We start from the raw sequence: 18,383 nt of genomic DNA, 5'->3' as shown, positions 1-18,383 counted from the left end.
TTATTTATTATGATTAATAATAGTTAATGCTTTTTAAAAAACAAATTCAATTTATACCATGAATAGTTAAAAGACCAAGAAAAATATGACTGGAAACTATAAAATTAACTCAGCTGTAACTATGAAATATATTAAAGGTACTCTACACATGCAACCAATATCTACTGTTTATTAATGTGTATCTTTTAATAAGAGCTCCTTTTAAAGGGAGCTTCTAAAAGATTTCTAAAAATTAAAATAATAAAAATAAAAAATAAATATTAAAAGTGTAATTTAACTACATACTATATGTCTAAAGTATAATGCTAAATGATATTTTAAGATTACAAGAGTCCTGGTAGAACAATGAATTTCCTGTTATGGTTTCTAGTGCATAGTGACGACGGAATTGTATTTTGCACTGACCATTGTGCTTACCTCCACATTTTGGAATTGGTCCACTCCACATCACTTTTCCATCCATAAGAATACACGTAATTGTTTCTGTTCCCTGGGTTTTAATAAATCCTTCTTCGCAAATAACTGAAATCGAACTTCCTAATTGAAAGTTGTCCCCAAACCGCCTTGCATTGATTGGTATTCCAGGATCAGGACACTCATTATGTCCAAATGCTTGAGAACAGCAAAAAAAGAGAAAAACACACAAACTAGCAGTATGAGACAGACCCTTGTGTATTGGGGATGAGAAAAAATGATTTTTAAAATGGTTATGCTCATGTCTAGAAAAGCCTTTATTTAAAAAAAAAAAAAAAAGAGAGAGAGAGAGAGGCTCTCCTCTGACCATACCTTTTTCTCTCTGATGTGTAATGGATGTGGTTGTTTTAAAATGTGAACTACACTCTACAATTACAAAACTTCAAAATAGAATTGTTTCTGCTTATTTCTTGAAATCATTTGCCTTATCTAAGCAAAAATATCCAGTATAAGCTGGACAGAATTCCAATTAATGTGAATACAGAGCAGGCTGATACAGAGCAGGTTGACTAGACCCCTTTGAAAATTTTTCTTGTGATTCATTGTTTGGAACGAAGAGATCGTCTCACAGTGAGTATTAAAGTGAAATGTTTCAATCTAGTTATGAAAGTCTTACAATTTCTCTATAATTTTCCATATATCATTTAGTCTTTGCCATCCAGGAAAAGGGAAAAGAGGTAATTCTTTTGCAAACACCATGTTCTAGGCACTGTGATAGGAGCCTAGATATATCTAAAGATATATTGTCACCTCACTTAACATTTAGAATAGCCTGATGAGCAAAGTATAGCCATTTACTCTAAAGAGTAATGTGAGATTCAGAAAAAGTTAAGTAGCTTGCCTCAGATCATAGAGACAGTATTGAAATGGATCCCCTGGTCTGGCTTTAAATTTTTTCTTCACAACATATATATTTTTAATATTTATTTATTTATTTTTATTTTGGCTGCACCTGGTCACGGGATCTTTGTTGCAGCACGTGGACTCAGTTGCAGCATGCATGTGGGATCTAGTCCCCCGACCAGGGATTGAACCTGGGCCCCCTGCATTGGGAGCACAGAGTCTTACCCACTGGACCACCAGGGAAGTCCCTCTCCACAACATATTGTATCTTGGATTATTTGTCTCATGTCTCTCAAGAGAATGTGAGTTCTTTAGTTCAGGGTCACTATCTTATTTTACCTTGTATCTCCCAGGATGCGTATTTAGCCCCGTCCCAGCAAGTAGCAGAAGTGTAAGGACAATATGCTTACTTAAATTTCTCATAGATTATAGATTACATGAGCCCTATAAATTTGCATTATAAATGTTTAAATTAGTATAATATAAGTGGAAGAATATTTAAAGTAGCAAAGTCTAAATATGTAAAACATATTTTAAGGGGTATTTACAATTTAATATTATATACATACTGCATGGGTACATGCAGCTATTTAAAATTTTTTCACTAAATCATCACTGTGATACTGTTCATAAATTATATAATTGTATCATCCAGTCTCCTCATTTTTAAGTTAAACAGTATAAAATAACATTAAGGTAAATTCTAAAATATATAAAATTTATTTTGTAGGTACATTTATTTCTAATTATTGTTTTCTGCTGTGCTTTTAAACAGCTCAGTATCGATTAACCCTGGTTGCTCTTATATATAATGCCTGCTGGATAATTTTTCAGAAAAAAACAGCAGTAGGAAGCATTGAATATAAGAATTTTAATACAATGGTTTAAATTATTTACTAGAGAAACAGAACAAGGAACAAGAGGCATATTTCCATAATACCTTCAAGATACCATAAATATTAAAGTTAAAAATATTATTCATTTAAGGGAATTCCCTGGTGTCCAGTGGTTAGGACTTGGTGGGGTCTGGGGTTCAATCCCTGGTTGCAGAACTAAGATCCCGCAAGCTGTGTGGCAAGAAAAGAAAAAAAAAAAAATATATATATATATATGCATTTAAGACAACATAAAACTGTAAATAGTTAAATGTATGTGTCTATATTTATACATATATATGAAATATTTTAAAAGGGACTTACAGATAAAGCAACCATTTTATACAGCATGTCTCTCTGACACATGTCACAGCTAATTCAACTTTAATGATGTGCAATTACATGTTGACAACTTATTAGTGACAATGTTCACTAAGAGTGTCACTTTGAAAAGACAATAACTGCATTTTGTTATTAATTGACAAAGCTCAGCACTGAACGGGCTGGGGCAAGGGTGAGGGTGAGGGGTGTGCGGTGCTTTTTTAAAGAGCAGGAAATTAAATCCTATTATAATGTGACTCTTAAATAACTCATCAAGTTGGTCAGAATCTGACGGAGTGTGGTAACTTTGAAGAAAACAATAAAAATCACTAGCATTCTACAGCTTGAGGTAAAACATGTGCACACGGAAGCATTAAAATGTAAGTTTGTTAACTTACTAACGTACTTAAAACTAAGTAAGTTTGTTAACTTACTAAGTTTGTTAACTTTTCTCATTTATGTGATTCATCTTTTTGCTATATTTACACCACGTTATTTTCAGAAAAATAATATGCATCCTTTTGAAATACAAAAAATATGGGTGATAGACAATAGCTAAATAACCTCGAAGAATTCTTAAATCTAAAGCAATGTAATAAATACAATAATAAAATAAGAATTGACAGGGAATACTTCAGAAGACAACTAAACAACAACTGTTAATGTTTATTGAGTATTTATTAGGTATATATGCTGAATTATTTACATGCATTACCCTATTTACTCTGATTAAATAAAATTCATATTTTATGGCAAGATGAAAATTTAAACATAAATTTTTCTCTGCCATCTTGGGCTTCTTCCTTCCTCTTTAGTGTGTATCGTTCATCTGCATTAACCAGACCTCCTTAGTAGATAACAGTCCTTCTTAATCTCATAAGGGATCACGATGACCCACTACTTGCTTTGGATGTGCAGATCTGGATTGTGTAAACTGTTAATAGGTCATTTGACTATAACCCTTTGTCTCAAAAACTTACATAACTGTGCTTTGACCTCTAACAGGTGGAACAGTCCTCAGAGCTTTCTGAAAGACTGTCTCCCAGGTTATAATCCACAGGTTGGCTTGGAAAAAAAATGTTCATTTCTTTCTTAGATTGACCACTGATTATTTTTTTCATCGACAGCTCCTTACAAAAACCCAGTATGACTTTATGGATGAATACTGAGGCTCTGTTATTAAACCTAAAAGTGTAGCAAAACCAAGATTTGAAGTTGCATAGTTTGACCTTAGAGCTGATATTCTTAATCACTAAGGTATTTTGCCCCCATAGCATCTTTGCTAAGTCAGCTCCGTAACCTACTGCCCAGAATTAGTAATTTCCTTCTCTGTGATACTTTGATAGTCTAGCTAATTTTGTCTTTGGTATTATAACTCTGTGTTGTCATTATTTGTTTAAAATCCTCTACTGGTATATGAATATCTTGAAGGAAGGATCTATCCCCCTTTTATGTTTCATACCAATAACAGAGCAAAATATGTTATGTACAGTAGGTTTGAGATTATGCTTATAAGATTTAATAGAATAAGCTAATATATTGGTGATATAGTAATTATATTTAATATATATCTCCTTAAGATCAGGCCTCTCACAAAGAGAAATGACACAGTAAGGAGTAAAAATATGGTTAGAAATCAAGGGCTGAAAGACTGTCCCTGATACAAATTATGTATATGACTTGCTCAAGTTTCCTATCTGTGGAAAAAGAGAGCTGTTTTGTATGATTCCATTCTAGCTCTAATGTGTAGAAATATGTTATATGGAAAAATTAAACTTACTGTTATAAGTGATGTTAAAGCCACGTCCTGACATTGAGTGGTCAGCTTGAAATTCCAATCGTAGTATATGACTATTACTAGTAAGATGAGAAGGCACCTCAGTCCCAGTAAAGGTTCCAAGAATTGGGGAGTCTGGAGAGTCTCCATCTTTAACAGCAAGGAAGTCAAACTGGGATTCCAGATCGAAGTCATTGAAAGAAAGGTGTATCCGACTCCCTGGTTCAGAGATTATTGTCCAGATGCAATTTAAATTATTTCCATACCCTTCGGGATAATCAGGAGAAAGGACTGTTCCCATTGGTGCAGTAAAGTTAGAGAGGCAAGGAACTGTTAAAGTAGGAAGATTATAAAAAACAATAAATTTTCAAATTTATTACCTCAAATAATTCAAATTACCTCATTTTGCCACAGCCAACAATTATAATAATCAATTAGCAGTTTAAAAAAAATATTAAACAATATAATCTATCTTATAAAACAAAAAAAATATGCTGTTGTTTGCACATTATTAAGGAAGGCTACTAGTACTTTGAATTACTGTATGTTTAAATATGCACAAAAATATAATTGGAGTAATAACAGCAATTTATTTTGACATTTATCATGTCCATGTTAGAGTGCAGTGCAAAGTTTTAGTTTCTGTGCTTAAAAAAGTATTGGAGAAGTATATAGACATTTCCAAAGAAAACAATAATGCTCACAAAATGACTGAAAACAAACACACACAAATATTATGTAGGTATTAACATAACTGGGATAATACAACCTGGAGAAAACTTGGAGTGAGGGTAGTAACTAGGTGAACTTCACTCCTACCATGGCCATGGGATGCTCTGATAGCTTATAACACAGATAAGGAGATGAATTAACACTTATTATAGCTGCCACTAGGGGCTAATGCTGGAAAAAAACTAAATAAGAACTCCCATACCATACTAAGGTTGGTCTTTATTTCCCCTCAGATTTATTTTTTTAGGTTTTAAAAAATATGATTTAAAGGTTCACACAGAACATTTAGAAAGTAGAGGAAGGATTAAAAAACAATGATTTATTACACAGAGGAAAAAAAGATAATATTAGAAAACGTTTGGCCTCCACTCACTTTAAAAGTTCTCAGTACGTGTTTTAAAATGTTAAATATTTTAAAAATGTTAAATAATCAACATTTTCAATAAAGGAAAATGTGTGTTTTGCAGCACAAATTAAAATTCAGATAAAATGCAGGTCTTGAAAACTGCTAAATTTTTTAAAAAACAGTTATATATTGAAGTAAAGTTTGTGCTAATGCCTTTGTAGGGAATAAAGGATTTCACAAATGAAAAGCATGATCATTATAAGTTCGATACAGATGAAAAGTCATATTTTAAAACAAGAAAATTATTTTTTACTTTCATGATTATGAGCTTATATGTTACCATTTGTAACAAAACTAAATGCAAAATTTTCAACATTGCATTCACACCTGGTAAGCTGTATTTGTTGGTAATGAAGATAGTATTTAATTTAACCTAAAAGTGCATCCATAGATAAAACAAATTATATTTTTGTTGCAGCTAAATTGGAACGCTTTAAAGTATTTGAAGAAACACATTATTTTAATCCAAGCATATCACAAACATTAATGAATTTTATTCTGTGCAATATAAATAAATGGCACTTAAGCAGGCATTAGTGTGAGCATCTACAAGAAAAAATAAGTTAATGCATTATACATAGAATATAAGCTTTAAATATTTTAAGTGTTTCTGATTGCAAATAAGCATATACTACCTTGTTAAAATAAATGAGCCTAATAGAATTAGCTCAGATGTATAATTTCCATAAGAAGTATTCTATCTATAAAGTATAAAATGCCACCAATAAAGTGTTATGAGGACATATGTAAACTATACTTTGCCATTACCAAGTGAACTGTGCTAACTTTATTTAAATCTGCAATGAAATTTATAATTTGGCATAAGCACACTTGTTAAAGATAGTGTTGAAGAGTGCTACTCATTCAAAAATAATTACACAGTTCCAGTTCTTTGCAATTAATTACAAAAGCAATTATATGCAAGGACAGGGTAGCATATGCTATCTGGAAGCAAAGCATTTGGTACTCACAGATGCAGATGGGTATGTTTGCAGACCATTGGTTATTCTCTTGACAAACAATGGATTTCTCTCCAATTAATTCAAATCCAAACTGGCATTCGAACCTTAAAACATCACGATTAGAAAATCCATCACCTTCTCTAATTCCATATAAGGGTGTACCAGGATCACCACAACTTTCTTTTTCAATTTCTGTAAAAATAAATGATATGTCAGATTTCAAGGCTTTCAGGCATATGATATCCATACAGCAAATTTAAGAGATGTACACTCTCTATAGCCAAGATATTTCAGAGCAAAAGAGGAAAATGTTCTCCAATCTTAATTTTCTCTTACTACTGTTATGGACATGATTTGAGGAAATGATCTTTAGGGAACAATTAGTGCATTTCTCTCATTTTGTAGATAGGGAAACAGGTTGTTGGAGCTAATGCAGTTGTTCTTAACAGAACAATTACGAAAAAGATTCAGATTATCTGTTTGTACTACATACATACACACATAAATATACATATGTATTTTCCCCAAATCTCAAAAACTTTTCTTATTCTTGTAATCTGTACATGATACAGGAAATCTTTGGATTGAAACCAGGACACAAGGTGATATTCTCTGCCTATGTGCTCCTAAAACAATCAGTGAATACCCTCCACACAGGATCTGCCACTCTCCCTAGTACCTGTTGGTTGAATTACTTCCCCAATTAGACTCCCCAAAAAGCTACTCATGTCAGGAATCAATTTTTCATTCCAAATTACCCATATATGTTCCTCAACAAATGTTTTGTGGATGAATTAAATTGAAGGAGGTTGAAAAAAAAAATCTCTCAAGAGCACATTAAAACACCCTTTCGACATGTGCTCAAGGAAACTCCAAATATCTGGGATCTTCCTTGTGAATCTAGGAATGTCAGTTGCAGATTATTGTGGTAATTGTTTTGGTTTTTAAGTTACATGAAATCACATTAATACAGTAATCTTCAAACAACAGCAAAAAAAAATTAATTTAAATTTAAAAAATAAAACGTTGAGATAAAGTTATGGTCTCTCTTGACACTCCAACAATCACACATTCCGGTTTCTTCTGTAATCTACTAGCATCAATTTGTTGTGTATCTTTACAGTTCTTTATGCATGCTTTTATAATAATACACATATATAGGTACTATGTAATATAAACATCTGTATTTTTGTAAACGTAAAAATTCTCTTCACAAAATCTAGGTAGTATTGCTTTTTATATATATAGTAACTTGTACTATACTGTCAATATATTCTATAACTTGCTGTTTTTTGAACCAAACAATAATTTTGGAGATATTTTTGAATGTCCTTGTATCCTTAGCAGAAAACATAGTTATAATGATTTCTTTAATACACTTCATTTGATTTGATATTTGTTTTTATCTGTGTCATAGTGACATTGGTCTATCATTTTTCTTGTGCTGTTCCTATACAGACTTAATATCAAGGGAAGAGGTTAGCAATTTTCCAACATTCACTAGTCTTTTAGACTAGTTTGCATAAGAGGAAAATTGGATCCTTGAGTGTAACAATTTGCCAAAAATGCTGACTGAGCCTGGTATAACTTTGAGATAGGTATCTGACTACCATTTCAATATCTTCTAGGGTTATTTTACTATTAAAGTTATTTTTCTGGGGGGGAGGAAATATTAGCAACTTATATATATATGTTAGAGAAGTGCAATTTTCCAGTTAGTTTAGTAGTAATAGAATTGTGTTACAAAATCTTTAAATATCTCTTTACAAAGATGTCATAAACTTTCTCACCCCCAATGCTATTTATTTGTGATGAGTCTTCCAGTTTTCTTTGCCTCATACTTAAAAAACATTGTCAAATTTACTAGTCTACTCAAAGAACCACATTTTGCTAATCAATTCCATTGTTTTGATTTTATTTAAACATCTTTCATTTTTATCTTTTTGGATTCCACCTTCAACTTTCTTTTGCATTATTTTGCTATTCTTTCTCCACCTTCTTGAGCTGAAGTCTTAGGGTTTGTTTTTATATTAGTTTATTTTCAGTCTTTCTTGTTTCCTTAAAAAAATGTTTTTTAGTCTATAAATTTTCTTCAGAGTACTGTTTTGATATTTAGAGCTTTTTTTGTTCACTTCTAAATAGTCTGTAATTTCCATTTTGATTTCCTCCTTAACTCATAAATAATTTCAAGGTGTTTTTAAATATATGGGTCTAGGCTATCATTTTGTTGCTGATTTCTAATGTTATTGCTTTAATATTCAGTATAAGTATATCCAGCCTCACAGAGGATAAATCAATAAAATATATTCAATTCAATTTGCTATTATATTTGTCAAATTGAAATTATATGACCTTAGTTAATTTTTTCTACCCTCTCTGATAATTTCTAAAAGAACTGTGTTAGAAACTTGTACAAGTCTCTGAGATAGCCTCATCCACCAGAGGACAGACAGCAGAAGCAAGAAGAACTACAGTCCTGCAGCCTGTGGAACAAAAACCACATTCACAGAAAGACAGACAAGATGAAAAGGCACAGGGCTATGTACCAGATGAAGGAACAAGATAAAACCCCAGGAAAACAACTAAATGAAGTGGAGACAGGAAACCTTACAGAAAAAGAAATCAGAATAATGATACTGAAGATGATCCAGAACCTTGGAAAAAGAATGGAGGCAAAGATCGAGATGATGCAAGAAATGTTTAACAAAGATCTGGAAGAATTAAAGAACAAACAAACAGAGATGAACAATACAATAAATGAAATGAAAAATACACTAGAAGGAATCAATAACAGAATAACTGAGACAAAGAACGGATAAGTGACCTGGAAGACAGAATGGTGGAATTCACTGCTGTGGAACAGAATAAAGAAAAAAGAATGAAAAGAAATGAAGACAGCCTAAGAGACCTCTGGGACAACATTGAAGATAACAACATTTGCATTATAGGGGTCCCAGAAGGAGAAGAGAGAGAGAAAGGACCCGAGAAAATATTTGAAGAGATTATACTCGAAAACTTCCCTAACATGGGAAAGGAAATAGCCACCCAAGTCCAGGAAGCAAAGAGAGTCCCATACAAGATAAACCCAAGGAGAAACATGCTGAGACACATAGTAATCAAATTGACAAAAATTAAAGAAAAATTATTGAAAGCAGCAAGGGAAAAATGACAACATACAAGGGAACTCCCATAAGGTTAACAGCTGATGTCTCAGCAGAAACTCTACAAGCCAGAAGGGAATGGCATGACATATTTAAAGTGATGAAACGGAAGAACCTACAACCAAGATTACTCTACCTGGCAAGAATCTCACTCAGATTTGATGGAGAAATCAAAAGCTTTACAGAGACGCAAAACCTAAGAGAATTGAGCACCACCAAACCAGCTCTACAACAAATGCTAAAGGAACTCCTCTAAGTGGGAAACACAAGAGAAGAAAAGGACCTACAAAAACAAACCCAAAACAATTAAGAAAATGGTAATAGGAACATGCATATCGATAATTACCTTAAATGTGAATGGATTAAATGCTCCAACTAAAAGACAGGGGCTCGCTGAATGGATACAAAAACAAGACCCATATATATGCTGTCTTCAAGAGACCCACTTCAGACCTGGGACACATATAGACCGAAAGTGAGGGGATGGAAAAATATATTCCATGGAAATGGAAATCCATCCAAGAAGAAGATGTAACAATTATAAATATATATGCACCCAACATAGGAGCACCTCAATGCATAAGGCAACTGCTAACAGCTATAAAGGACACTACAAACAAGCCAAAAAGACAACCCTCAGAATGGGAGAAAATATTTGCAAACGAATCAATGGACAAAGGATTAATCTCCAAAATATACAAACAGCTCATGCAGCTCAATATTAAAAAACAAACAACCCAATCCAAAAATGGGCAGAAGACCTAAATAGACATTTCTCCAAAGAAGACATACAGATGGCCAAGATGCACATGAAAAGCTGCTCAACATCACTAATTATTAGAGAAATGCAAATCAAAACTACATAAGGTATCACCTCACACCGGTTAGAATGGCCATCATCAGAAAATCTACAAACAACAAATGCTGGAGAGGGTGTGGAGAAAAGGGAACCCTCTTGCACTGTTGGTGGGAATGTAAATTGATACAGCCACTATGGAGAGCAGTATGGAGGTTCCTTAAAAGACTAAAAATAGAAATATAATATGACCCAGCAATCCCACTCCTGGGCATATACCCAGAGAAAACCATAATTCAAAAAGACACATGCACCCCAATGTTCACTGCAGCACTCTTTACAATAGTCAGGTCATGGAAGCAACCTAAATGCCCATAGACAGACTAATGGATAAAGAAGATGTGGTACATATATAAAATGGAATATCACTCAGCCATAAAAAGGAACGAAGTTGTCTCATTTGTAGAGACGTGGATGAATCTAGAGACTGTCATACAGTGTGACATAAGTCAGAAAGAGAAAAACAAATATCGTATATTAATGCATATATGTGGAACATAGAACAATGGTACAGATGAACCAGTTTGCAGGGCAGATATTGAGACACAGATGTAGAGAACAAACATATGGACACCACGGGGGGAAAGCAGCGGAGGTGGTGTGATGAATTGGGAGATTGGCATTGACATATATACACTAATATGTATAAAATGGATAACTAATAAGAACCTGCTGTATAAAAAAAATAAATAAAATAAAATTCAAAAATTAAAAAAAAAGAACTTTGTTCAAGTTCCAAACAGAGTATGAATTTTGCCACATTTCCTGGTAGCTGAATCAAGCTCATTACATAGTTCAAACTGCATTGTGTCGTTCAATTTATTTAGCAAATATTTATTTGAGAACCCATGATGGGCCAGATTCTCTTCTAGGTACTATGTGGACTAGATCAATGAATAAACAGACAATAATTCCTGCTCTTCGGTGGTGTATATTCCATTGGAAGTTCACAAATAATAATAAATAAAAAGTGTTATTTTAGAAGGTGATGGATGCTCTGGTGGGGGGTGGGATGATGCGCAGGGAATAGCAGGGCTAAAGTGCTAGGTGATGGTGGCATGACATTGTTGTTAGGCTCAGAAAATTTTATTCCTCTTATACCTTACTGAAATTGTTTCTGTTATTGAAAGACTAGGTTATTCTTCAACTGAAATGTCTTTCTTTTGCCCTCAATATTGAGTGATAATCGGTAAGGTATAGAATTTTAATTCAAAATTATTTTCCCTCAGCATTTTGAAGATATTTTTCCCTGGTCTTTTATCCATCCAGTATTCCTGATAAAAAAATATAACAAACTGATTTTAATTCTCTTTGTAATTAACCTGTTCCCTGCTCTCTCTCTTCCCTTCCCATAGTTGTTAGGATTCTTTTTTAGACTTGCTGTTTTTAAATGTCACTATCATCTACCTAGGTACTGGTTCTTAAATTTTTTTTTTTAACTTGGTACTTGATAGATTTCTGCTGTCAAATAACCTGTAACTTCTTTTTTTTCAGTTCTAAGAAATTGTTACCATTATTTCTTTTAAAATATTATTTTGTATACACACTCATCTCTCTGGAACTCTTTCACATTAAACATCAGAGCTTTCAGATTTAGCCTTCATGTTGCTCGATCTTTCAAATTTTCATTTAAAAAATTCTCTATTCTGCATTCTAGAAGTATTATATATGTAAAATATGTATATATATTATAAATTCAAATTTATTAATTCACTGTGTACTTTTATCTAATTCTAATTCAACCTATATACTGAAAAATTATGTTATCATTTCTTGAATATTTAATGATTTATTACTTTTTATTATTTCATAACCTCCTATTATTTGTTCATGGATACAATTCCCCCCTTTATTTTTGTGAGGATATCTAGTACAATTTTTTTTTTTCTTTTTACTGTTTCCTGGGGTACAGGCAGAAGTTTGCTTCAAGAGCAGCAGACTAAAGTTTCTTCTGAAGCAGCATATTTGAAAATATATTTGGTGAATCATAATGGTTGTCAAACTTACGATGAAAAGTGCAGGAGGAATTTATTTGGGGGAGGAACAAATTAGTTGGTTTTGAACCAGCTGTCAAATAAATGTTTTTATTTGCTTGCTTCTGTAAACTTCAGGCTTATTTCTTCTAATGTCAGAATCATGTCATACTTCTAGGTATAAGTTATCTCCTCTGTTGATCTGTGGTGCAGTCCACTTTTATGGTCTTCATCCTGAGTTGGGATGAAGACCCCTCTTGATAACTGCATTTGACTCTGATTCCATTTCTGGGCATTTGGCTCTGTAGCTGAAATATTTTCCTCTGTAGCAATTACTACAGTTTCTCAGGATTGCCAGTGGCCTCTTCCGTGGTGGCTTCTGGCCCTGATGAACAATGGCTTCCTTGGCAGAAGCTACAGCAACAGCAGCCAATGGAGGCATTGGTTTATGAAATTCTCAGCTTACCTCTATATTCCATATATATATATATGTTTATTTATATTTATTTATCTCAGAGATCCCCTATGGCCTTACAATAAATGAAATGTTCTCTTCCTATTCTTCAGCATCAGTGTATTTCTTTTTAATATGTTTTCTATCATCTTTGGGTTAGCACTGAGAATAAGTGCTTACTCTATTATACTATTTTGAAACCTTATATTTTTCTTTGCTCCTTTAATACAAAATTCTTTAAATTAAGAATATATTTTCAAATGAAGGTGTAATTTTGAAGCTGCAATACTCTCTTAGACTGAAAGACAATAGGCAGTAACGAAAATAAACACATACCTACTGTATATCATTGCCTTTGAAATTTTTTTTCTATCCAGGAGGCAAGACTAATATCTGAACAAATAATTCATATGCAACATATCAGTATTATAATAGAGTTTTGTACAAAAATCAATTATTAATAATAGCTGCTATCATTTGTTGAACATTGAAATTGTATTGACATTGTGAAAATATTTTTTAAACACATTCGTTATATAATTTAATCCTCATAACAGCCATATGATGGAACTATTGTCATCTTCATTTACTAACAAGAAAAATAAAGGTCAGAGAAGTTAATTAATGCTATAGGCTGAATATTTGTGTCCCCCCAAAATTCATATGGTGAAACATAATCCCTGATGTGATGATATTTGGAGGTAGTCTTTGGGAGGTGATTAAGTCATGAGGGTGGAGCCCTCATGAATGGCATCTCTGCCCTTATAAAAGAGGACTTCAAAAGGCTCCTTGCCTATCCTGCCATGTGAGGACATAGGGAGAGGACAGCCATCTGTGAACCAGGAAATAGGCTCTCACCAAACACTGAATCTGCCAGCACCTTGATCATGGACTTCCTAGTTTCCAGACTGTAATGTTTGTTGTTTATAAGCCACCCAGTCTATAGTATTTTTGTTATAACAGCCAAAACAGACAAGATGTTAACTTGCCTAATTTCACAAAACTTATGAATAGTAGAGTTTAGGGTCTTTCTGAAGCTAAAGTCTTAATCACCAAATTATTGCAAAGAAATTTCCATTCATTAATTACCCACTTATGAAACATTTATTTAGTTTCTAATATGTTTCAAAAATAATACTAGCCACTAGGGATATAAAGACAAATAAGATGTAGCCTATGCCTTAAATGAGGGCACAAAGGAGGTACAGCAAAGTCCCCTTGAATCGGTGGTTGGCAAATTGGTAAAGGTTTCACAGAAGAGGTGACCCTTGAACTATCTTAGAGTTATTTCACTGTGTGAACTGGGGAAGAGTAAGGAAGGAAAGGTATCCCAGGTGGAAGGAGAAGAGCAGTATCAGAAAAGATACAAAGTCTTTTCCCTTTCCTTTCTTTAGGTGGGGTGGCTTGGTTGGGGTTAGGAGGCTGTCTGAGTCCATTTAAGATACTATAAGAGAATACCATAGACTGAGTGGTTTGTAAACAACAGAAATTTGTTTCTCACAGTTCTGAAAGTTGGGAAGTCCAACATTAAGGTGTCAGCAGATTTGCTATCTGGAGAGGGCCGATTTCCTGGTTCACAGACATATGTCTTTTTGCTGTGTTCTCACATGGTAGACAAGGGGCAAGGGAGCTCCTGGGGTACTAATTCCATTTATCAGGCTCCACTCTCATCACTTAGTCACCTCCCAAAGGCCCTACCTCCAAATATCATCACATTGGGGATTAGGTTTCAAAGTGTGAATTTTAGGGGGACCAAATATTCAGCCTATAGCAGAGGCAGTGATGGTGGTATCAGGAGTTGAGGAGGTAGTGAGGTCAAGTAAGTGACAGTGTGGCTAGAGGCCAAACAAGTAGAAACAAGGCCAAGGAAGCAGCCAGTAAGGTTGTAAGATTAAGTATATATTATGGGACTGTGCAAATCATAAATGTATTGAGGATAAGGGTAACTAGACTTCTCACTATCAAAAAGGGGATGTGGAAAAAGGGAAGGCTACAAAATTCTGAGGGGTTGAACTAAAATTGGAGAAATTGGTGTTAATTAATGTTTAAAATATAGATATACATAGATAGAGATGACTGTGTGTATTATGTCACACATAATGCACATATATTTTCTAGCCTCATCCACTGAGTACTAAAAGCAATAAGTACTCATAGCAACAAGTACATGAGTGCCCACATTTTGGTGTCCAAATCCCATTCTTCACTAAAGGGAACCAGGAAGTCTGCTTCCAGGGTTGGTCAAGGAAAAGTACAAGACAAAACTGGAACACTTGTTCTGTCAAGAAAAGTGCTTAAAGAATGATGGGGACACATCGAAAAGACAGAGGTCAGCCTGAAGGAGCTACACTAGCCATTCTAGGGCAGCTTAATCATCAAAACAACGATAATGATGGATTACAACTAATTGAATAAAATTCAAATGCATAAATCCATCTGATATAAATAAATGGGTAAATAAATGGAAGAGAACACTCTGTCTCCATGTAGAATGACAGTTAAAAAATGTGGAATTATTAAAAATAAAAAATCAACATTTGACAGCCTCACAGCGATTTTGGATTCTGGTGAAGAGAATCCAAAAGGTGAAACTGGTCATGTTACCATGAAAAATCCCAGAAGGCACTAATTTTACTAGGTGATCAAGGATCACATAACCAGTGTGAATTATAGTGACATTGCCTCCTGATGCAATGCACTAAAACAAGGAGCATCATTTCTCTCAAGAATGCATGGCTGAGGGTACTTCCCTGGTGGTCCTGTGGTAAAGAATCTGCCTTCCAATGCAGGGGACGCGGGTTCGATCCCTGGTCAGGGAACTAAGACCCCACATGCTGTGAGGCAACTAAGCCCACGTGCCACAACTAGAGAGAAGCCTTTGCACCACGTGGGAGGATCCTGCATGCCGCAACTAAGACCCTGATGCAACCAGATAAATAAATAAATATTAAAAAAAAAAAGAATGCATAGTTGAAGTCTGGATATGAGGAAAGATTGGATGGACTCAGATTAAGGGACATATTCCAGAATGAAAGGCCTGTATTCTTTAAAGCTATCAGGGTCATGACAGACAGGGAAAAAATGAGGAACTCATTCAGATTGAAGGAAATGAAAGAGACACAACAAGTAAATGCACTGAAACTTCATGGGTTGAATCCTGACAAGAAAGGAAAAAGAGACATTTTGGGGTAGTGAAATTTGAATGAGGTCTGTGAATTTTTTGGTAGTGCTATATCAATGTTGATTTTCTAATTTACTCTTTTGCTATTTTGGAATTGCACTCCTCATTAGTCCATAAGCTTCTCCTCAGCCTTTGTTTCCTAGAGAACCAAAACTAAGATAAGTGACCTAAAACTGGCAAACAATTAGTAAACAAGGTAAGGGACTAGGCTATCTAAAGGTCTCAGAACGATAAGATTATTAGCTGCCATTATTGAGAGACTATTATTTGACAGGAGGTTTGCTAAATACTATAACTCTGTTTACTCATGTATCTCTTATTGCAACACTGAGAGCAAGGCACTATTTATTCCATAGGTGAAAAAATGAGGTTCTGAGAGGCTAACCAAAGTCAAATATGTAGAAATAACTCAATTGAGTTTTTATTCAACATCTACTTGACGCCAATGACCACACTCTTTTCCATTGTTCAATGTTGCTTGAGAGGAAGGACGGAGAGAATACTGTGAGCCAGGCACTGGAATAATGCAGGAAAGAAACATATGAACTTGATTCCAGTATTGGAGCAGAAAAGACAGAAACATTAATTTTAAGAGAGGTTTTTGTCTTGAATGCTTCAACACACCAATCTCACCTTTATGGTATCAGCGTGATTTTAAAACTATTCAGATCTCTTCAAATTCCTTACTATGGAAGACCTTTATGATCTAAACCTTTCCTGTTTTTCCTACCCAGTCTGCCACCATTTTCCTACTAGCCTCCAAAGTGTCTGGCATGTCAAGACACTCGCTGTTCCCTTTCACACCTACATGACCTAAGGCATGACATCTCAGCTGGGACAGAAGACAGCCAGTTTGTAACACCTGGGGAAATTCCTATACGTCTCTCAAGGTCACACTATACCTCTTCCATAAAGACTGCCCTAAGCTTGTAACTGTAGTCACTTACTTCTTCTTTGGGATTCTATAGGCCTTAGGAATACTTACATTGGTCCATACATTTTACTATAATAATTTATTCACTCATTTGTCTCTTCCCATGAGTTTTTATTCCACTTCACATTTCAAGTGTCTATACACACAGTGATGACAAATATTCATATATCATTTATGTGTCAGGCAAAGGTCTAAGCACTTGTTACATTTAACCTTGACACAACCCTATGCACCCCAAAGAGATAAGTAACTTGCCTAGAGTGACACAATTTTAAACGGCAGACCTGGAATTTGAACGCAGATGGTGGTTCCAGAATATGAGTACTTATGCACTATACCTTCTCTCAGAGCCCGATGGTCAAGAATCGTTGTGGAATATATCAAGAAAGAAAGAAGGTAATAAAAATTAGCATACAAAAGTATGTGGTTCTATTAGTAAACGATATAGGCGATCACAAATTCTCATAGAGAACTATATATACAGAAAATCATAGAGTAACACATTCCAGCTATGTCTTTTGAATGATTTAAATTTTATAGTTGTCTTATAATTGCAGGAAATTTGTGCTAGATATTTTGTTTACCCCTCAAGAACAATTCTTTACCCTCTACTGCCCAGAGTTTTGTGACCCGAGGTTGGGAGTAAAGGCTGAACCACATCGACCCATAACAGACAGGCTCCTATACTACTCGACTTTCTGTTTGTGTAACCAGTGGTCCGGAAACAGACCACACTGGCAGGAGAGAAGATGAGAAGGCTGGGAGGAGAGTGCAGTAGAGGTATTTTCCCCCATCTTCTTCTCTGCCGGATCAACATGGAATGGCTGTGTTCTTTTTTACTGAAAGGCACGCTTATGTCAGGCTGTCCTTTCCATACAGCAATCCTCTGAGCTCTACGAAAGTGATAATGGCTCCCCACTGTCACCAGCCATGGATACTGCATAGCCCCTTGTTGGTTTCCTTAAGATCTGCCCACACATGGCCAGTGTGAAAGTGCCATTTGTTACCTGCATTGTTCCTGACTGATAGAATACAACTTACCATTGAAAACTCAATGCAACACCAGAAGAACTTAGTTAGCATCCTACTGATTCTGGATTTTATTATCTTATGATATTTTGTTTCTTGGAATATAAAGTGGGGGTGAGATTTCTTTAACAAATGTTGCCTCCGGTGGGAGTCACCTAAATACTGTGCATCATTCACAACTAAATTTGGAGAGAACAGAATGAGTATCCATTCCCAGGGTAAGAGGCTGGCACCCATGGAGTACCAACCTGGTTCTGCTGTTTCTCCCTGCTGTGGAGGCAAAGAAATCAGAAACTGGAGAAGAGGTACTGAAATAAATGAGGGTGGGAGGTCAGATGAAACTTAAGCAGAGCACTTGGGAAGGCTCTCCTGCAGTGAGTTGAGAATAAAATAGGAAATAAGGTT

General features: G+C 34.6%; 1 protein-coding gene across 3 annotated transcripts in view; it reads right to left on the bottom strand.

Moving 5' to 3' along the window:
* CSMD3 (CUB and Sushi multiple domains 3) overlaps positions 1–18,383 on the bottom strand; it is a gene marked incomplete at its 5' end in the record, with an annotated part of 1,071,061 nt that overhangs the window by 431,023 nt on the left and 621,655 nt on the right. For all 3 annotated transcript variants that reach the window (XM_079901374.1, XM_079901375.1, XM_079901376.1), the window contains 3 exons: positions 418–612; positions 4,294–4,620; positions 6,400–6,582. In XM_079901374.1, the coding sequence (XP_079757500.1) occupies positions 418–612; positions 4,294–4,620; positions 6,400–6,582 (705 nt within the window). The remainder of the gene's footprint in view (positions 1–417; positions 613–4,293; positions 4,621–6,399; positions 6,583–18,383) is intronic.

Source organism: Stenella coeruleoalba (genome assembly GCF_951394435.1).
Source record: "Stenella coeruleoalba genome assembly, chromosome: 17".
Classification (NCBI taxonomy): domain Eukaryota; kingdom Metazoa; phylum Chordata; class Mammalia; order Artiodactyla; family Delphinidae; genus Stenella; species Stenella coeruleoalba.
The sequence above is the reverse complement of the archived record's forward strand: the minus strand, read 5'-3'. Positions and strand labels throughout refer to the sequence as shown.